Source organism: Saccopteryx leptura, chromosome 6, assembly GCF_036850995.1.
Source record: "Saccopteryx leptura isolate mSacLep1 chromosome 6, mSacLep1_pri_phased_curated, whole genome shotgun sequence".
Lineage (NCBI taxonomy): Eukaryota > Metazoa > Chordata > Mammalia > Chiroptera > Emballonuridae > Saccopteryx > Saccopteryx leptura.
Genome location: NC_089508.1, coordinates 94,645,430 through 94,666,519, shown reverse-complemented (window position 1 = coordinate 94,666,519; position 21,090 = coordinate 94,645,430). Strand labels below are relative to the sequence as shown.

Below are 21,090 nucleotides of genomic sequence, written 5' to 3'. Positions count from 1 at the left end.
TTTTTGTGAGCAGTATAGTTGAGACCATGTCGGAGCCCTCTCTGCATAAATGTTCCCAGGGTAGCAGTACCGGTCATCTTGGTTTTACATCTAAGCGAGTCGGAAACACTTGTCCCTTAGCAATTCTCCAGGTAATACCTTTAGGGAGCTTCTGGCATGGCGGAGGTAGAATGCTGCTTTCTGTGTGTTGTGATATAACTTCTGCATAAATCACAAAGTTGTTTTTGTAGTTGGATTCTTTTTCTTTCACTATTTTTTTTATTGATTAGAAAGAGAGTGAGAGAGACAGGGAGAAAAGAGATGAGAAGCATCACCTCGTAGTTGCTTCACTTTAATTGTGCATTGATTGCTTCTCATATGTACTATTATAGGGTGGGGAGGGACTCCAGCCCAGCTAGTGACCTTTTGCTCAAGCCAGCAACCTTGGGTTTTAAGCCAGGAACCTTTGGGCTCAAGTGAATGACCTTGGGACCATGTCTGTGATCCCACACTCAAGGCAGCAACCCTGTGCTCAAGCCCATGAGCCCATGCTCACGCCAGCAACCTTGGGGTTTTGAGCCTGGACCTCCATGTCCTGGGTCAATGCTCTATCCACTGTGCCACCACCAGTCAGACCTCTCTTTCACTTTTTAATGTAGGGGAGGCACAGAAATTATACCATTTATTTCTAGGGAGTATTTGCACATTGTAAAATAAACTTTAAAAATCTGTGAGCAAAAATATTCAGAATGTCTAAAGTCAATTAATCAAGCAGTTACTGCAGTTTTGCTTGGCCCATGGATATCCTTTAGTTAATCGTTAAAAGTGGAGTTGCTGGTTCTGAAAAATGACTCAGAATCCTTATGGAGTTGCTGAGGGTCTGACTGGAGAAGTGCTTGCGCCCCTTTCCCTGGTGTCTGCAAAAGGGACAGGGCAGCTCCTGCAGGCTTCCCTTCCCCTGCTGCATCTGTAGTTCACACATGGAGGCGAAGACCTGAGTAGCTGTGACATTAGCTTCTGGTGTGTTTCTTGGCCGTTGTTACTGTAGATGTTTTGTCTCTGTCCTTGCTTGTGCTTGGGATAGAATTAGTCTTGTTAACTTCACTAGCAATGGCAAAGAATGTTCTACTTGGACCTTAGTGTTCAGCTGGTTGCAGTGTGCTTTGTGCAGTGTTGACACCTGGGCAAGAGCTGTCTTCTTCATGTAGGTGTGTCTCGTCGTGAGTGGAAGGACCAAAGAGATTGATGTCTAAACCACTTCTTGTGAATAACTAAATGAAAAGGCATTCAGGAGGTTTCACTATTTAATCAAGTTCTATAGTGAATTTACCTTTACGGTCAAGTCTCACTCTTTTTTTTTTTTTTTTTTTTTTTTGCGTGTCACATGTTATGAAGGTGAGGTGCATTTGTGACTGTGAATAGTTGATCACATTGAGGACAATACCCTGATGATGAACTGTACTGAAACCTGCCAATTCCATGAGTAGAGGAGTATGTTGGACCTTGGGATTTTGTTACCCTTTTTATGGCAGCAGAGTCTTAGTTATAGATTTTCTTTCTTTTTTTCTTTTTTATTAAGTGAGAGGAGGGAAGGCAGAAGGACAGACTCCCACTTGTGCCCCAAGCAGGATCCAGCTGGCAAGCCCCCTGTGGGGCGATGCTCTGCCCATCTGGGGCATTGTTTCATTGTTCAGGCAAACAAGCTCTTTTTAGTGACTGCGGCTGAGGCCTCAGAGCCATCCTCAGTGCCCAGGGCCAACTCACTGGAACTAATGGAGCCACGGCTATGGTAAGGAAAGAGGGGGCGGAAAAGGAGGGGGTGGAAAAGCAAATGGTGGAAAAGCAAATGCTTCTCCTGTGTGCCCTGACCAGGAATCAAACCTAGGACATCCACATGTCTGACAATACTCTACCACTGAGCAAACTGGCCAGGGCCAGTTATAGATTTTCTGAAGAAATTTGTAGAGGACAGAGGAGTTCAGTAGGCATAGCTTCTTTGTTATAATTCCCTGAACTCCTCTACCCTTTGCAGAATTCATTGTTCATTCCTGTAAGTGTATATACCTCTAGCTTGTCCTTTGTAATCTGATAGATTGTACTCACCATGACTCTGTTTGTGTCCCCACTAAGTGTGAGAACCCTCAGGAACCCAGGATTGTGACTTAATCATCTGGGTACCCCTTAACACCAGCACAACATTGGATATAATAGGAGGTAATTCTTTGAAAAAAATTAGACTAGTAAAGAGATGGCTAGTGAGAATGAAGAAACACCAAATAGGGCACAGAGTTAATGAATAAGAACTACAAGTAGGTCATGACCATTGCCACTCTTATTTATTTCTAACTACTCCCTTAGAATTTGAGATTTTACCTATTCCTAAGTGAATGAAAGGTCTAGATAATCATTTGTAATTTTTTTCGAGAAATAACTGTGTTGCTGAACTAGATATGGCTCATTGTGAATGTGCCCATCAACCTCAGCATCTCCATTTCAGTACAGTTTTGGTCTCTGTTTATTCTAGAATAAGAAGAACGTTTCTGGGCCATTTCCACAAAAGTACAGACTGCTAATGCAGCAAGGTGAAGAGATAAAATAAATCAATGGTCCACGCATAGATGGAAACTTGATATTTGACAGGTGGCATTGCAAGTCAGCGGGGCAAGCATGAGCTGACTGTTCAGTAATTGGTACTATGACATTCGATTATTCATAATGAAAAGAAAGTGGACCTGTAGCTCACATGAAATACAAAAATCAATGCTAGGTGGATTAAAGATCTAAATGTCAAAAGCAAAGCCTTAAAGCTTTTAGTGAAGAATATGTCGGAGTCTGAGCTTATTTTCTCTGAGCAAAGAAGGTTGCTTAATTACAGAAGGAACTAATCAGAAGAAAAAAGATTGTTGATTTGACTAAATTAACATGAAAATTTTTTGTCCACTGAAACACCATCTTCAAAATGAAATGGTACCCACATTCAAGGAAAAGAATATTTGCAACTTTGTGTAACTGACAAAAGATTCGAGTACAAGAATTCCTACAGATCCGTAGAAACGACCCAGTAGAAAATGGACAAACGCTACGGGCAGGTACATCAAAGGAGAGGGCATGCAAATGTCCAATAAGCATGCGAGATGCTCAGCTTAGTCTCACTAGTAATCAGGAACATGAAAATTAAAATGAAATGCCACTTCACACCAGATTGGAAAAGGGTTTGGACATTGGTAATATGAGTGTGGGTAAAGATGCAGGGCAGTGGAGCTCTAAGACGTTGCGTGGACGTGTAAATCAGTGCCTCCACTTTGGAGAACCTTTTAGCAACAGCTCCTAACGCGTAAAATGTGTTTAGAGGGCTCGGCTGCTAGTTACACCCTAGAGAAACTGACATGTTCATAAGGAATTTTGGGAAAGAACTTTCAGGACAGAATGGCTCATAATATTGAAAAGTGGAATATAACTACCCATAAATAGGAAAAAGGATGACTAAATTGTGCTATTTTAATAACACAGAATACTGCTGCACAGCAATGACAACAGCTAGAGCTACAGGGAATCAACATGAATCAGTTTTGCAAACATAATAATGTTGAGCAAAGAGCAGCTACTTGCGGGAGGAAATATGTCCTGTGCTGCCATTTATATAAACTTTACAAATATAAGAAGGTCACATGTTGTGTCGGGTTAATAATGTGTATCAGTATAATGATATGCATGGGAATTGTTAACGCCGGATTCTGATTTTTGGTCACCTTTGCTGGAGGCAGGGGAAATGTGATCGGGAACAGGTCCATGAAGACATTGATGGTGCTTGCTATGGCTTATTTCTTATATTGGATTGTAGATCTCTGAAGATTTGTTACTTATTCTCTGCCCTTTTTGGATCTCAGAAATATAAACAAAAGAAAGAAATATTTCTTAACTAAGAAATATAAGTTAGATTAAAGATTAGAATACGGAATCCAGAGTGGCTAAAATCTACATTAATAAGTCTTTCATTGACCTGAACATGCCATTTTTTAAATTTAAATTAATGACCAGAATTTACTTGTCTAGCTAACATCCATGTTTATTAGTCATATGTGCTGGCAGTACTGCTGCTTGTCTTCCTTCTATCAGAGCTTTCAAGACCATTGTTTTCCTTTCTCTATTTGTTTTTTAATTTTTATTTGCTGATTGACTTTAGAGAGCAAATTTCCCTCCTGTGAGAAAATGCTGACTTGCTGCCTGCCTCTCCCAGGCTTCTGGGGACCCTGTGTGTGCCGGAGCAGTGGGTCTCGCTCTGGAGTCAGCCCGGGCCTTCCGCCGGTCTCAGAAGGGACAACCAGCTCCTGTTATTTTAATGCCAGTTGATATTAAACCTTAAATTGTTTTAGAATCCTATTCTCTTAAAATCAAATTATATTTAAACAAAAAGAAAGAACTTACTATTAAACAAGACACCACTTGATATCCACAAAGACAGGATATTGTGTAGCTAGAATTAAGCTAATGCTTTTTGCTATAAATGAATTTGGTTTACAAATATTGGGAAGTTTTAGTGAAATTACACACTCTGTGCTAAGCACCCTGTTAAGCTGTTAGAATGCCACCAAATAGATAACCTTAGAAGCTGTGATAAGATAGCTCACATCAGGTTGGCCCTGTTCAGTGGAATGAGAACGGTAGTAATTGTTACCTTTCAGTGAGATGTGTGTTCAGCATTGTGTTATTTAAGTAATTTACAAATATAGCTTTAAATCCTTACCACATCCCTGTGAGGTGAGTGATGCTATTTCCATTTTGCAGATAGGAAAATGAGGCTTAAAAAGATCATTACAACTTGCCTACTAAGTGGCAATGACTAAAAGGCCCAAACTGTTTGAAATTGAGTCTCTCTGACTTCAAAGTCAGACTTAGAAAGTACTAAAGCCTCACCTCTGGTGCCTTGTGTCTGCTGTGTTGTCAACAGTTCATCCCACGTCAGCAATTCATCCTACACTCCGGATTTTCAGATGCTGTGTTCGCCTTACCTCTGGTAGGCAGGGCGTGCGAAACAGACTAGTGTGAAAAAAGACAGTCTCCATTTACAAACAGTAACTACTGGCAAACCCTTCATAACATAAAAAGTTAGATAGATGTCTTAGGACAATTGATACTGAAGTTGATGGACTGTGAGGTAGTTGAAGGTTCTGATGTCACGTGAGGTGTTGGGGATTGACAGGTGAAGAAGGCAGAGACCAAGTTTGTTGAGGTCTCCTGGCAGCCGTATGACACCACTGAGGCAGAGAAAATTCTAGTTAACAGAATTTTTTTCAATTCAAATAATGTATGGTGTATTAATCAAGGTTCTCCAGAGAAACAAAACCAATAGGATTCACACACACACACACACACACACACACACACACACACATGCACACCCACCAGTAGAGTCTTAGTGTGAGGGATGATTGGCTCTCATGACTATGGATCTAAGAAATCCCACAATCTACTGTAAGCTGGAGGCCCATGAAAGCTGGTTGTGTATCTCCTGTCCAACGCCAAAGCCCTAAGGATCAGGGGAGCCAATGGCATAAGACCTAGCCTGAATCTGAAGGTCTAAGAACCAGAGGGACGATGTCCAAGGGCAGGAGAAGAGGGATGTTCCAGCCCAGCATAGCTTGAGCCTGACTGTCCTCCCCCTTTTTGCTCTGTTGAGACCCTCAATGAAGGGGGTGGGCAATGTCCACTGGCACCAGTGAGGATTCATCCTTTCCCAGTCTGATTCAAATGCTGATCTCTTCCCAAGGCGCCCTCATAGGCAAACCTTTCTAGGTGTTTTACCTGCTCTCAGAGCTCCCCCTTAGCCCAGTCAAGTTGTCATAAAATTAACCGAGTGTGGCAGGCGTTTTATTAAAAATGAAAAAAAGAAGAGCTAAAAATGTGCACTTAGGAACCTTGAGATTAATACTCATCCTGCTAGGAAACGGTAGTGAAACTGTTACCAACGAGTAAGTATACAGTGCAGCCCCAAGGAATCAGCTCATCTTTTGGGGGAAAAGACAAAGAGAAAATGCTGTTTTGATCAAACATAAAAACAGTCAAGGATTTTAGTGAGAATATGTCTTTAAACTGTTAAAATGGAACCATTAAAAATGAATTGTAAATAATAGTCATATTTTTAAAAGGCAACGTTTAAAACCCCTCCTTTAAGACACAACTTAGGATATAGGCATGAGACGTTCACACACTCCTCCAGCTGTGCTCTGGGTATTGAATATCTGATTCTTTGCTTTCTGAATACCAGGAGCAAGCACACTGGTGAACTTCAAGCTTCATCTTTGCTGCTTTTTGACACCTAGCTGCTGTTTGATGTTCTTTGCCCTTAAATTGGGAAGACTGAAAGCTACACATAAAAATCACAGTGAAATTCTAGAGTTTCTGGATAACAAAATCTCTGGAAGACTGAACTTCTCTGTGGGTTTCTTTCTTACATTTCATTTCTAAGTTGGACACAAAAGAAACTTATGTAATGTTCAATTTGACTTGTCTCTCTGAGGTCTCGTCATCAGAGTAGCTATTTTTCTCCTCATTACAAGCACACTTTCAAAAGTTCAGTTCTAAAGCAAGTAAAGATTTATAAGAAATTAACCTTGCCTGACCAGGCGGTGGCGCAGTGGATAGAGCATCGGACTGGGATGCAAAAGACCCAGGTTCGAGAACCCGAGGTCACCAGCTTGAGTGCGGGCTCATCTGGTTTGAGCAAAGCTCACCAGATTGGACCCAAAGTCACTGGCTTGAGCAAAGGGTCACTTGGTCTGCTGAAGGCCCACGGTCAAGGCACATATGAGAAAGCAATCAGTTAACAAATAAGGTGCTGCAACAAAGAATTGACGCTCTCATCTCTCTCCATTCCTGTCTGTTTGTCCCTATCTGTCCCTCTCTCTGTCTCTCTCTGTCTCACACACACAAAAAAAGAAATTAACCTCACTGTCACCTTAAGGAAGCTCGCATGCACACATACACATGCACATCACTCACCTCCCACTACCATCTTCGCTAACAAGTTACATTTATTAAATTAAACAAATTACCATTTTACACAAAGAAAATGAAGGGGATGAGGCAGAGTAACAGGTGTGAAGTGTATTCACAGGTTTGTTGAAATCATTGTAGATTGGACACAATCGCTCCTGGTTCTCAGGTAGGAACAGGATTTAATCTGAAGTGCTAAGTGACTTGAGAGCAGCGTGGTTAGCAAAAATCCTGTTGCATTTTAAGGAGAAATAATTCTTCTGAGAGTCTAATGAACCCTACCATAACTTTACATTGGCTTTGTTTAGTTTTTCATTTACTTGTCAGTTATTAAAACATCCATTAGAAAAATAAACATCACTATTTCTGCCAGTGTATTTGTCAGAGAGTAAAATTTCCTTTTGTAAAACCCTTTCTTCTTTCTCTTTTGATATAAGCAACTATTTACTACATGTAACCATGTCAGGATAAGATAAAAAAAATGAGGTTATTTTAAGAATCTGAAGTAGAAAATGTCCTGAAAGTACTTGACTCCTGGGTGTTGAATTCCCTGTGCACCTGTCGCATAAGCCAAAGGCTCACAACTTGGACATGTCTGACACCCTGGCCCCAAGTGCCTCACCTTGGGATGGAGGAGCCTGGCGCCTGTACACGGCAGAGCCGCTGTCATGACAGCACAGGGTTGTCATCCTGAGTGCACATGACTCCTGCACCCGCTGTCCTCCCCAGTGTGGGAGCATGAGCCAGCAGCCTTGGAGTTGGGAAGCAGTCATTATTTCACAGGGCAATCGTCAAAACGTACCTTTCTTTCAAACTCTTAGTTTAGAGCAAAATAGGAAATGTTATATTTAGACCAAACATTTGCCAATGAAACTTAAACATGAGGTGTTGTGATTTTGCATTCCCCACATTTCATTTGTCAACAGTCAAATATGCTCTGGAGGAAGAATGTACCAACTACTGGCGAACTGCTGTATAGAGACGAGGATGGTACCAGACTGTGTGATTCAGTCTCATGTTATAATAAAGCATTTACATTGATATGGAAATCTGTACTCTTCAGCAGTTTGACAGAAGGCCCACGGTCAAGAATGGGTACATTCTGAAGTATTTTTTTAATGAAACTTTTTCCCTTTCCTCCATTTCACCAGCTAAACAAAATTTCTTCTGGTTAGATATTCATTCCCTCAGTGAAATATTTTAAAGAAATAATTTACCCCATTTTAAAAAAGTAAATGTTTTCATTATTCTCAGGACTGTCAGTGGCTTCTCACACCATTATTCTGGCCTCCTTTGACAATGACTGTGGGTTTCCATTGACATAACTTAAATAAAACCATCAGGGTCATTTCTTTGATGCCTTATCGCCACCTACATTTTTTCCCCTACAAATTACTTTATTATTATTTTTTTTTTGTATTTTTCTGAAGCTGGAAACGGGGAGAGACAGTCAGACAGACTCCTGCATGCGCCCGACCGGGATCCACCCGGCATGCCCACTAGGGGCTAGGCTCTGCCCACCAGGGGGCGATGCTTTGCCCCTCCGGGGTGTCGCTCTGCCGTGACCAGAACCACTCTAGCGCCTAGGGCAGAGGCCAAGGAGCCATCCCCAGCACCCGGGCCATCTTTGCTCCAATGGAGCCTTGGCTGTGGGAGGGGAAGAGAGAGACAGAGAGGAAGGAGGGGGGTTGTGGAGAAGCAAATGGGCTCTTCTCCTATGTGCCCTGGCCGGGAATTGAACCCGGGTCCCCCGCACGCCAGGCCGACGCTCTACCGCTGAGCCAACCGGCCAGGGCCCAAATTACTTTATTGGTGTTATATACCATCCACCTATTTTGAGTGTATAATTCAGTGGCGTTTTTTTAATATCCACAGACTTGTACAAACATCACCACTATCTACTTTGCCACTAGCTTTTTCATAAAAAAAATCAAGCACATTAATAAATACTCTTCACCGCCACTAACCAACACCCCCTTTCTGCCCTTCTATCCCCTGGCAACCAGTAATTTACTTTCTGTTTCTGTGAATTTACTTATTCTGGACATTTCATATAAATAGAATCATATAGCCTTTGCGACTGGCTTCTTTTACTTAGTATAATGTTTTAAAAATTTATCCAATTTGTTGTGTATATAGTGCTTTACTCTTTTTTTATTGGCAAATAGTATTTCATTGTATGAATATGCCATATCTTGTTTACCCACTCATCAACTGATGGACATTTAAGTTGGTGATAGGCAGAGTAACACTTCCAAAAGATGTCCCTGCCCTAATCCCCTGACCAGTCACTATGTTATTTACATGGCAAGGGCGACTTTACAGATGTAGTTAAGGTTAAGGACCTTTTGAGATGAGATGATCCTGAGTTATCTGGTGGGCCTAATCTAATTGCATGAGTATGTAAAAGTGGACTCAGTCTTTTGTCAAAGGAAGATGTGACTGTGGAAGAAGAATCAATGAGATACAATGTGGCTGGCTGTCAAGATAGAGGAGTCAGGAACATAGGTAGATTCTAAAAGCTACAAAAAGCAAGGAAACGTATGCTCTCCATGTACTTCTGAAACAGAGTGAGACATGTAGACTATAATATAATACATTTGTCTTGTGTTAAGACGTTAAATCTGTGGTAATTTGTTATAACGGCAATAAAAAACTAATACAGGGTTGTTTCTACTTTTTGGCTTTATAATGCCACTATGAACATTTATATATGAGTATTTGTGTGGACATGTCTTCATTTTTCTTGTGTATCTACCTATAAGTGGAAGTGCTAGGGTGTATAGCAGGGGTCCCCAAACTACGGCCCGCGGGCCACATGCGGCCCCCTAAGGCCATTTATCCGGCCCCTGCTGTACTTCCGGAAGGGGCACCTCTTTCATTGGTGGTCAGTGAGAGGAGCACTTTGACCATCTCATTAGCCAAAAGCAGGCCCATAGTTCCCATTGAAATACTAGTCAGTTTATTGACTTAAATTTACTTGTTCTTTATTTTAAATATTGTATTCGTTCCTGTTTTGTTTTTTTACTTTAAAATAAGATATGTGCAGTGTGCATAGGGATTTGTTCATAGTTTTTTTTTTATAGTCCGGCCCTCCAACGGTCTGAGGGACAGTGAACTGTTCCCCTGTGTAAAAAGTGTGGGGACCCCTGGTGTATAGTAACTAAGTGTATGTAACATTTCAAGTAAATGTCAAAGAGTTTGCTAAAGTGGGTGCACCGTTTTTCATTTCCATCGGCAAATGTTTTCTCCACATCCTCATTAACACTTGTTAATACGTCCTTTTGATTTTAGTTATCCTAGTGGATGTCAAATGGTTATCTCATTGTGGTTTGATTTGTTATCTTTCTAGTAACTAATAAGGTCAGTCATCTTTTCATGTGCTTATTGGCCATTTTTATATCTTTTTTGTAGAACTCTTTATTCAAATTTTTGTCCATTTTTAGAATTTTTTTATTGTTTCGTTATTCTTTATATATTCTGGATACAAATCCCTTATTAGAAATATGATTAGCAAATATTTTCTCGTACTCAACTGAAGGTTGTCTTCTCACTTTATTGGTGGTGTTCTTTTCAGCACAAAAGTTTTTAATTTTGATGAAGTCCTTTTATATTTTTTCTTTTATCTCATACTTTTAGTATCAAATATAAGAAATTAAAGCCTGATCTAAGGTCACAAATGTTTATACCTGGATTTTTAAAAGTTTTACCTCTTACAGTTAACTCTGTGATCCATTTTGAGTTAATTTTTGAAAGTATTCAGCTTCATTATTTTGCATGTGGATATCCAGTTTTTCTAGGATGTAGATGCCATTCATTTTTGGTTGAGAGTGTTAGTCCCTGTAAATTATCTTCGGATATCTATGATGCTGCTGGTGCTTGGAGAAGGTTTGCTGTAATGTTGACAGCCTTTTCTTCATTAGCGAAGAACGTGTAATGAGCCTCCCACAGGGGTTGCCAATACCTTATAACAAGTGTGAAAAATATAGGAAATCAAACATACTTTTGACTACCACATCCTTTCAGCTTTCCTTCTAGATTTTGTTCTATTGCTGACAGTATGAATCCTTTCTACAAAAGCATTTTGTGAGTTGCCATGATCAGGAACAATGTTGAATAAGGATTTTAGTCTTACCTTTGCCTACTAATTTAGAGTTGCTCAAATTCTTAATACCCTGGAAATTACCAAGTTCACCACGGGTGTATTTTCTTCCTCCTCTGGTTTTCTTTTGCTATGCTTCTGGAGCAGAGGTGGAGTTTTTTCAACTGCTCCTAAATCATACACTGCTCTGTACCATCCCTTACTGATTCATGACAGAATGACTCTGGAAAGTAGGGATGGTCTAGGAATGGTCGTGTTGGTGTTAACTATGCTAATTCCTAAGCTGGAGAGATCTTTATTCTGGAAAGAGTGGGTTTCCTGAAGCAGTGCTTCCCAAACTTGAATGTGGATGCACATCTCCTGGAGATCTTTTCATTGTGTCTGGATGGAGCCTGAGAATCTAGGTTTCTAACAGTCTCCCGAGAATGCTGATGCTGTTGGTCCACAGATCACATTTTGAGAAGTAAAGTCCCCAGGGGTCAAAGATTCTAGGGGAAGGTATTGTGATCCTGACCCTGAGTTCTCCCTAAAATTCTCTGGAAAGAATAAAATTTAATAAAAAGACAATACTCCCCTACCTCCTGCAAAACAAATAAACCTATTTTAGATATACTTCAACAACCTCTATTAGGTTGTTAAACTTTTCAAATACATGAAAATCAACCCTTAGAAAAATCTTTCTGTGACTAGTTATGCAGTTGCAGAGCTTGGATTTATATGCTCTAAAAGGTGGCAGGGCTTTTAGTATATTACCCATGTCATGCCTCAGAAAGGTGTTTGCATGTGATTTATGTTTGGAGAACAGAGTCCAACCGGCTGTTTTAGTTATAGATTTCCTGTGATTTAAGAATGAAATGGGCTAAGACCCCTCCATCTGATCAGTCTTACTTTTCTCTGAGCTCAATTAAGCTTTCATAGCAATTTAGGCAGGTATCACCCAACCCCCTTACCGTGCAACTCATTCAAATTCAGGGGCCAACGACCTTGCAGGTCATAGTTCTTAGAAGAGATTTTACCCTAAGTTGTACAGGGGAAACTAGTCGCTTCTGAGCAGGATATATATCTAAATACTAGCTTTTTTCTGTTTTCCCTGGTAGTTAATTCAAAATCAGAGTTATCTATCATATTATCAACAATTATATGGTCATTGCCTTTTTTGTTGTTGTTGTTCACATTTTATCTATTTTGTATTGTAAAACATAGCCCAGGGAGAGAATGGGGCAGAGACCAATTGGTTGATTTACTAATTTATTTCTTTATTCTACCTTCACCTGATAATGACTATTTATCAGAGCTGGATTAGAATGAGTTGAATAGTATGGGTGTACAAACTGCTTGGGAGGGAGAGAAACAAGAGGAAAACTGTTTATATAAATATAACATGATGTCACAGTTTATGCTAACTTCTGTAAGTTTTTTTTTTATATATATATATCTTTCTGAAGTTGGAAATGGGGAGGCAGTCAGATAGACTCTCACATGCACCGGACAGGGATCCACCCGGCATGCCCACCAGGGGGCGACACTCCGCCCATTTGGGGCGTCACTCTGCCGCAATCAGAGCCATTCTTGTGCCTGAGGCAGAGGCCACAGAGCCATCCTCAGAGCCTGGGCAAACTCTGCTCCAATGGAGCCTTGGCTGCGGGAGGGGAAGAGAGAGACAGAGAGGAAGGAGAGGGGGAGGGGTGGAGAAGCAGATGGGCGCTTCTCCTGTGTGCTCTGGCTGGGAATCGAACCCGGGACTTCCGCACCCCAGGCCAACGCTCTACCACTGAGCCAACCGGCCAGGGCCTAACTTCTGTAAGTTTTAACTTTAAAAATGTGTTGATAACTTAGCTTCCTCACTAGAATAATAAAGCAAAGTAAAAATTTGTAGTTCCCCTTACTAAACTATATTCAAAAATCCAAATTACTTACCTATGTGTTGTTCTTGTTAAGTAAAAACCAGTTCCTTATGGTGGCTGGCTTAGGATAAAATAGAACTATAATTGCAATAGTAATAGTTATCATCATAATACTAGTAATACCAATGAAAATAATAATTGTGTTGCATTGTTTTAGTAGTGGAGGATCTGAGCCCCACAGCATGTATGCAATTCTGGGTAACTCAGTAGACCATTTGCTTGGCATCTTCTTGGCTGCTTGGCTCTTAAAAAACCTCAGTTCTCCCACTAGCTAAGGGAATTATATCAGAGTGATTTGGAACCATAGCGGAAATGAAAGAGTTTGCAAAGCCATCTCCGCTGTGCTTTTATCTCAATCTAGTCATTTCTGTTCTATCTCTGTGCTGAAGTTGTTACAGAAATGCAGTGAGCTCCCAAGTCTGGCCACTTTAGACAGTAATGATGTAAAAGGCAATTGTGTACTTTTGTTAAGCTCTGAGAAACATGACAAATTGTTCTCATCCATGATTCCTGTCTCTCCTCCTTGAAAAAGACAGTGTTGACCCAACCACTGTGATAAATCACTTCTGGTGGTAATGGTGAAGTGGAAGGAGACTGATGTTTTGCATGCACCTAACCTGCTGCCTGGTCTTTATGTTTGAAACAGTCAAGGAAATAACCTTCTGAAAATGAGCAAAAACTGTTAAGCTAAGAGCTACACCCGTGGAAATGTATGAAAATTCTAAAATGCAAAAGCAAATCCTAAAATTTGTAAAAGTGAGCTCATGAATCTTGAGTCATCATTGCAGATCTTCATCAGAGAATTATTCACAGGCCAGTCTTCTAATGTACACTTTAACTGCAAAAGTTAAGAACAGGACAGAGTCTTTATGACGATACTAGATTATGGAAGAGAGAGACCTTTGCAGAGCCAGCAAAATCCACACCTGGACTGTAAGGTGTGGGCACCCTAGTGCACAGGATAGTCTCATATGGTCTTTTTTTTTTCTCTTTATTTATTTATTTTTTTTACAGAGACAGAGAGAGAGAGTCAGAGGGATTGATAGGGACAGACAGACAGGAACAGAGAGAGATGAGAAGCATCAATCATTAGTTTTTCGTTGCGAAACCTTAGTTGTTCATTGATTGTCCTCTCATATTTGCTTTGACCATGGGCCTTCAGCAGACTGAGTAACCCCTTGCTCGAGCCAGCGACCTTGGGTTCAAGCTTGTGAGCTTTGCTCAAACCAGATGAGCCCACGCTCAAGCTGGCGACCTCGGGGTCTCGAACCTGGGTCCTCCACATCCCAGTCCGATGTTCTATCCACTGTGCCACCACCTGGTCAGGTTCATGTGGTCTTTAAATGAGGAAAGAAAGGGATAAATACATTCTTTAGGAAGGGAGAAGACAGTATAGTCAGCCTGTCTTTGAAGATGTATAATTGTTGTGTAAGTTCATAGATTTTTCTTCCATTCACTTATTAAGGACAGTATGAGAAATCATTTGCACTAGCTGGTATTTTGAAGTTCAGTTAAACAAAGCAAAATAAAAAGCTAAACATTTGATTTTATAGCTAAGATGCAAACTTCACATTTTAATCTTGTGATTGAGAGTATATAAAATGGTGTCATACTTATGATTAATGAAGCGGTAATAAACGATTGCACTAAATCATAAGGGAAGCATCAAGCAGAACTTTAAAATCCATCTTGTGACCAAAACTTGGGAGATAGTCCTGGAATGAATGATTAATTAGAAAAATATTGACCTCAGCCACCAGAGATTAAGGTGCCTATAAAATAAAATCCATGAGAAAAAAATAACTTCATTTTTTTTGCATCACATTGGCATATTTTCTGATACCAGCTTTAGAGTCTGTTGCCAAATGACAATGAAAGATGATGCATAATTTGTTTAAGGCTCATCTAAAGAATGACATGTTGACATCAAAACCAAGGCACAGCAGAAGACACGGAAGGTCACACTGCCTTTCGACGACTGTGTTTCTTGACCTGCCTCTTCAAACCCCTTCCCTAGAGAAGAAACATTATTTTTCTATGTCCTGGTGACCTCCTTATCCTATTTCCACTTCCTTGCTGGTGCTTTTTTGAGCTTGGTAAAATGTGAACCAAGGTGGTAGTGTTTTTTCAAAGAATTAAAGTATATATTTTACCACTCATTATTTTTTAATGGATGTTTTTAAAACACAAGGTTAAACATGGAAATTCTACACTACAGCAAAGCATTCACTTTTAAAATTGTTTCAGGAAATTCCAGTGAAAACTTAATTGCCTTAAAGACTTTCTCTTCTCCCAGCATACTCCTGAGCTGGGGTTCTAAATGAGGCTAGAGTCGTTCTCTTCTCAAAGTAGCCCAGGACCCTCATGAAGATGACCTTTCCTTTATAAAGTGGTCCTCCCCTCCTTTATCGGGACTGTGGCTCCTCAGCAAGGAGGAACTGGTTCCCCTTTGGCCAGTGAAGGAGTGAATGACCATAATGGTTGTGCTACTTGTTGGAAGACCCTCAATGGAAGTTCTACACAGCATCTTAGGATATTTTGAGTTTCTTACTCTTTAAAGATTCTGTGAATTACTCCCTAAATGCGCATATCTCCTGGCAATGTTGGTGTTTGCAGCATTAATATTGGGCACATAACTCAGGATTTTAAAGAAGAAATTATATAAATAAAAATAAAACCTCAACCTCCAATTAATCTAGTGCCGGCCTCTCAAAATATCTCTGTGGTAAAGTACCCATTTTCTAAATTTCCAGTTCATTTCAATCACTGCTTTAATAAAATAGAGTAAAAATAAATTCATAGGAAACTCAAATGAAAAAGGACAAGTCTATATTTTAAAAAATGGTATTAGATTCAACAGTCATCAAATTACTCTGTCCAAATTCTCAGAAGTTTCTAAATGCTCTATGTCAGTTTTTGGTCTTACTGAAGAACAGGACCAGATAGCGCAGCTTATAGTCTATACTTGGAGTAGCACTCAAAATTACTCACTTGTATCTGTTGCCATTCCAAGTTTTATTATTTATTTATTTTTAGCAAGAGAGTGATAGAAAAGAGAGGAAGAGAGATGAGAAGCATCAACTCATAGTTGCAGCACTAATCATTGTTCACTGTTTGCTTTTCATACCAAGTATTATTATTTTTTAAAGTAATTATTGGTTAAACCTTTAGATAAAATGTACATTTAAGACAAGGCTGTCTTTTCAGTAGGTGGAAGTAAGTCTAAATTGCAAGCTACTATACATCGTTAAATAGTTGCAGAAGATTTTAACAATTACTTGGCAAACACTGGTTGCTGCATTTCACATTTCTTTGGATTATGTTCCTATCACCCCATCAGAAATCTCACCCGGTCACTTCTCCCTAGCACAGTACCAAATGGTGCTACCAAAGTGATTTTCAATAACATCCATCCAGATGCCTTTTAGATCCTAATATAGTTTTTAAAATCTTGAATTCTTTAATTGAAAACACTAAACTGGAACCTTAATTTTGTTTAAAACTGTTTTTAAGGCTATAGGTAAATAATCACATTAAATTCTAATATCATTTCGATCTCAAGCAGTTAAAAAAGGTTTCAGTTCCATGAGTTCCTTGTTAAAATTGGGCACATATAAATACAGCAATACTTATGCAGAATAACCAGCTTAATGGATTTCCCATATTAGATACCATCTGCCGCTGGTGGTTAGCCAAGCTTCTCTTCCCATGGCACCAGTTGAACAAGCTGGTAAAAATTTTTTTAATGATATTATTATTTTTTTAATTCATTTTAGAGAGGGGGAGAGAAAGAGAGGGAGGCAGATAGAGAGAGAGAAGGGGGGAGGAGCAGGAAGCATCAACTCCCATATGTACCTTGACCAGGCAAGCCCGGGGTTTTGAACCGGCGACCTCAGTGTTCCAGGACGACACTTTATCCACTGCGCCACTGCAGGTCAGACCAAGCTGGTAACATTTAACGTGGAAAAACCTCAATGTGGTGCAGTTGCTGTCTTACAGTATTTGGAGGGCTGCCACGTAATGGGAGTACACACAGACCAGTGGGTACGAGTCAACAGAGAGGCTGATTTCAGTTAAATGAAGGACCTCCAAACATGCGCACACATACATTTAGAGGAAGAGAAAGAACTAAAGGACTCATCTGGTCTTCTTCAGCCATGTGAGATCCTCTGCTTCAGATAAGGCTGCTGGGGTGAGGATGATAATAGAATTAAAATTTGGAATACTCCAAAGTATGGAGGAAGACCTTGTCAATGGAAGAAAGGGATCATGAAGCAGGACTGCTAAGCGAATGTCTGACTATTGGGCTGTTTGGGAAGGGTACTCATGCTTTGGATGCACATTAGTCTGCATGATTACTAAGGTGTTTTCCATCTTTAAGAAGCTGAGATTGGCAGGTTCTGGTATCTATAATGGAGACATCATACTGCTTGGTTTCACTATTATTATTTTTATAGTAATATAGCTTACACCTATTGAAAAGAATATTGAGATTCACTATCTTGCCATATTTGCTCCATCTCTCTCTCTCTCTTTTTTTTAATATTATGGATATAGCTAAAGACTTCCCACCACCATTCCATTCTTTCCTTCCCAGAAGTGACCACTGAATTGTTTGGAAATTCTTTGTTGTGAGATGCAAGGAATTTTATTTTTACTTTCTTTTTTCACAGACATGGAAATTCTGGGTGGTGATATTTTAACATCTCTGGCATTAGCCATAGAATTACAAGGTTTGAGGGCTTTGTAGGACTTACGTTGTTAAGCACAGGCTCCAGTAACTAATTATCATATAGATGTGTTTTCTAGGCCTATGATCTGCTAACTCATTTAAAATTGTGAGTTGCGAAGTTTACCCTGATTAAAGACACAGATTTTAACACCACGAATGCTATCCATAACCTCTTTAATGGTAAACAGACCCAGAGAGACAAGATACTATGATAATCATACATTCATTCATATAATTGCCTTATTCAATTTTTATCCGGTCAATAGATCAATGTTTAAAGGGCAGACTCTGTGTCAGCTACTGTCTTGGGCTTTGGGATTAGCAACACAGACAAAAACCCCTGCTTTCATCAAGATGACCATCTAGTTGTGAGAAGATAAACAAATAAAAAAAAGTCAGGCGGAGAAGAAATATGTTTTATGGAGAACTATAAAGCAGAGTAGGTGAGAAAGGAGTATGGGTTAGGGGCAGGAGTTATCTGTTTTATTTTTGGTAGTCAGTGAACGACTCACTAATATGGGGACATGTGAGCAGTGGCCTCCAGGACACAACAGACAAGATACTATGCATATCAGGGCAAGAGGTATTCAGCAGTCAGGTGGAGTGATCTTCAAGTGCGAATGCACTTTGCCTGGGAACAGTTGCTAGGTCATGTGGATGAGTGGTGTGAGCTGGGGGCGAGCAGTAGAAGATGTGATGAGAAGTCACAGTTGCTCCTCAAAACAGTCCGTTGGTAGAGCTAATGCAGGTGTTATTATACCCGTCTTTATACTTGAGGAAACTAAGGCCTAAATAGTATGACTTGCTCAAGGTCACACTTGCTGGTTGATGATAGGACCAGGACTAGCATATCTCCTGTGTTCTAGAATATTGTTTTTCTAGGTACCGTAACTTTATTATCTAATATAGTAGGACTTAGAAGAACATAGTCTGGACTTAGGCTTTATAACTGATTCTTTGGTCAAACTGCATAAAATCCCTGGACATCAGTTTCTGGCATCTGTAGAATAAGGGAAATCCAAATTCCAGGTTGTTGTGAGATCCAGACAGGAGAGTGTACATTGCCATGTGAACTGCATAGCCTCCACACACCATGTGCTGGCAGAGCTAACAGCATCTGTGCCCAGGGTGACTAGCAAGTTTGAAGTTTGTAAATCAACCTTTTTCAAAGCCAAGCCAATGTAATTAATGTGTAGCACTTCGGGTTGTATAGATGCCCCATATTCTGATTTTTTCAAGATTCATAGAAGTAAAGTTAAATGCAGATTCTAGCAGAATTCAGTGATTCTGCATCTCCTTTCCTGCTTGTCCCTAAAGATAACACAGAAATGTAAATACAGTTTGATGTATTTAGCTGGCACTGTTCTACATCTGTGTCTTTTACCTATTTCTATTTTAAGTGCATTTTCCTTTGTAATTTCTTGTTTCCTTTTATGTTCTGCCAAATCCCATTAACTTGTCCTTGAGCTGTGTAATCTAGAGTTTAGCTGCTGTGGGTGATGGGGTTTGCTGGAGTGAAACCTGGCTGCGGGAAGTGAACATAGCTCCTTTCTGCAAATGCGGCTGCTCAGCCCAGCCTCTGGCTTCTTGAGGGCTGTTAAATCTCCTGAAAGAAGCTGCTGGCCTGGTGGTCCTGGAACATCCTGTGGCTTAGAAGAAATTAGGAGTTCACCAACTTCAGGTCTGGTTTGGTCTGAGTAATAGGGGAAGGACCATTTGTGGAGGCAGACCTGGCAGAAGGGATAGAACGTTTGATGCAATTAAGGGACCAAAAAATAAAAAAAGGTCGTTGTGGCTGGTGCACAGTGGGAATGGAGAAGACATGAGATTGAGGGGGTGGGTAGGCCCTTGTCAGCCATCATATGGAGCTTAGTTTTCAGATGGATAGTGGGACATGGGGGACAGTTTTTAAGCAGACATGACATGACATGTTTTTCATTTTTGCTACCAGGAAACAAACAGGGTGATAGTGTGCACCACTTAGGCAGTGCATGCACAGGTCCAGGGTTATACGACTAGCTATGGTCAAATGGAAGCCTTGCAGTGGTATTGGAGTCAGAAAATATCTTGAGCTGGCACTAACAAGTGTTGTTAATAGCTTGAGTTGGCGGGATGGTTAAGAAAAAAAAATCAAGGATCTGGTGTAAGCAACTGAGTAAATTAGTATATTAGTGATTGCATTTACTGTAAAGGTGAAAGACAAGGAGGTGTGGATTAGGAAAGCCTGGGAAAGGGAAGAAGCAAATCAATGATGCTGTTTGGCCATGTTATGTTCAAGAGCCTGATGATAGACACCCAAGTGGGGTTGTTGGTAGAAGGTTGCAGTCCGGAGCTCAGGGAGATGTGGCCTGGATATACAGACTTGGGATGCCTTGGCACTGAAGTGGTATTTAAAGTAATACAACAGATGATTGAGATCACAGAGGACAGCCATGACGAACTTTAATTTGAGGGCCAGAGGAAAATGAAGCAGAGTGCTGAACCACAGGTGTTCATACCAAGTAGTGCTTTCACTAGAGGGAGTCTGTAAGCAGATTCATATGGAAAAGATTTTATAGCAAAACAATCCTTTAAAATGTATAAATCCAATGACTGAAAAAATAAGATGGCAGGTAAAAAAAGGAAACATCCTGAAATATACAATATTCTGAATTTGGAAATTTCCAAGCATACAGAACTCAATATATTTTCTGGAAACAAAAGAAGGCAATCAGTGTCAGTTGAAACAATGGCTGTTTTTAACCTGTTGAATGGATTGCTGTATATAAAAATTATTAAAATGATCTCATAAAAAAGACTAAGAAAAATGTATACATACCATATACCTGCCAGATTTTGAAATTTTTAATGCATTGTAGAATATCATTAATATATTGTATATTTTAACCTTGCATATTTTTAATATAAAGGATCAATATTTATGCAAATTTTTTAAAAGTAGCTTATACATCATTCATTTTATACTAGTAAGTTTTGGATTGAGATGAGTAGAGACCATTTTCAGACTCTCTAAATAAAGGGCTAGAATTGTCATATATAGGCTTTTTAGAGAAAACCTGATTTGGAACAATGAATAAACATCTTTAATCAAAATGCATTCACCTTCTAGGGAAATTCTATGATTAAGAAATGATAATGAGCCTGACCAGTGATGGCACAGTGGATAAAGCGTCAACCTGGAACGGTGAGGTCACCGCTTCAAAACCCTGCACTTGTCTGGTCAGGGCACATATAGGAGTTGATGCTTCCTGCTCCTCCCCCCTTTCTCTCTCTCTCTCTCTCTCTCTCTCTCTCTCTCTCTCTCTCTCACTCTCCTCTCTAAAATGAATAAATAAATAAATAATAAAAAAGGTAAAAAAAATGATAATGAGAAATAGCTG

At 39.9% G+C, this 21,090-nt stretch overlaps 1 protein-coding gene across 6 annotated transcripts in view; it reads left to right on the top strand.

Annotated features, from left to right (window-relative positions):
* STXBP6 (syntaxin binding protein 6) overlaps positions 1 to 21,090 on the top strand; it is a 308,369-nt gene that overhangs the window by 153,892 nt on the left and 133,387 nt on the right. The window contains exon 1 of one of the 6 annotated variants that reach the window (XM_066342587.1): positions 19,231 to 19,391. The exons of the other annotated variants lie outside the window; for them this stretch is intronic. Within the exon in view, the coding sequence (XP_066198684.1) occupies positions 19,268 to 19,391 (124 nt within the window). The 5' untranslated portion in view covers positions 19,231 to 19,267. Of the gene's footprint in view, positions 1 to 19,230; positions 19,392 to 21,090 lie in introns of those variants that run through there. 6 annotated transcript variants of the gene reach the window in all.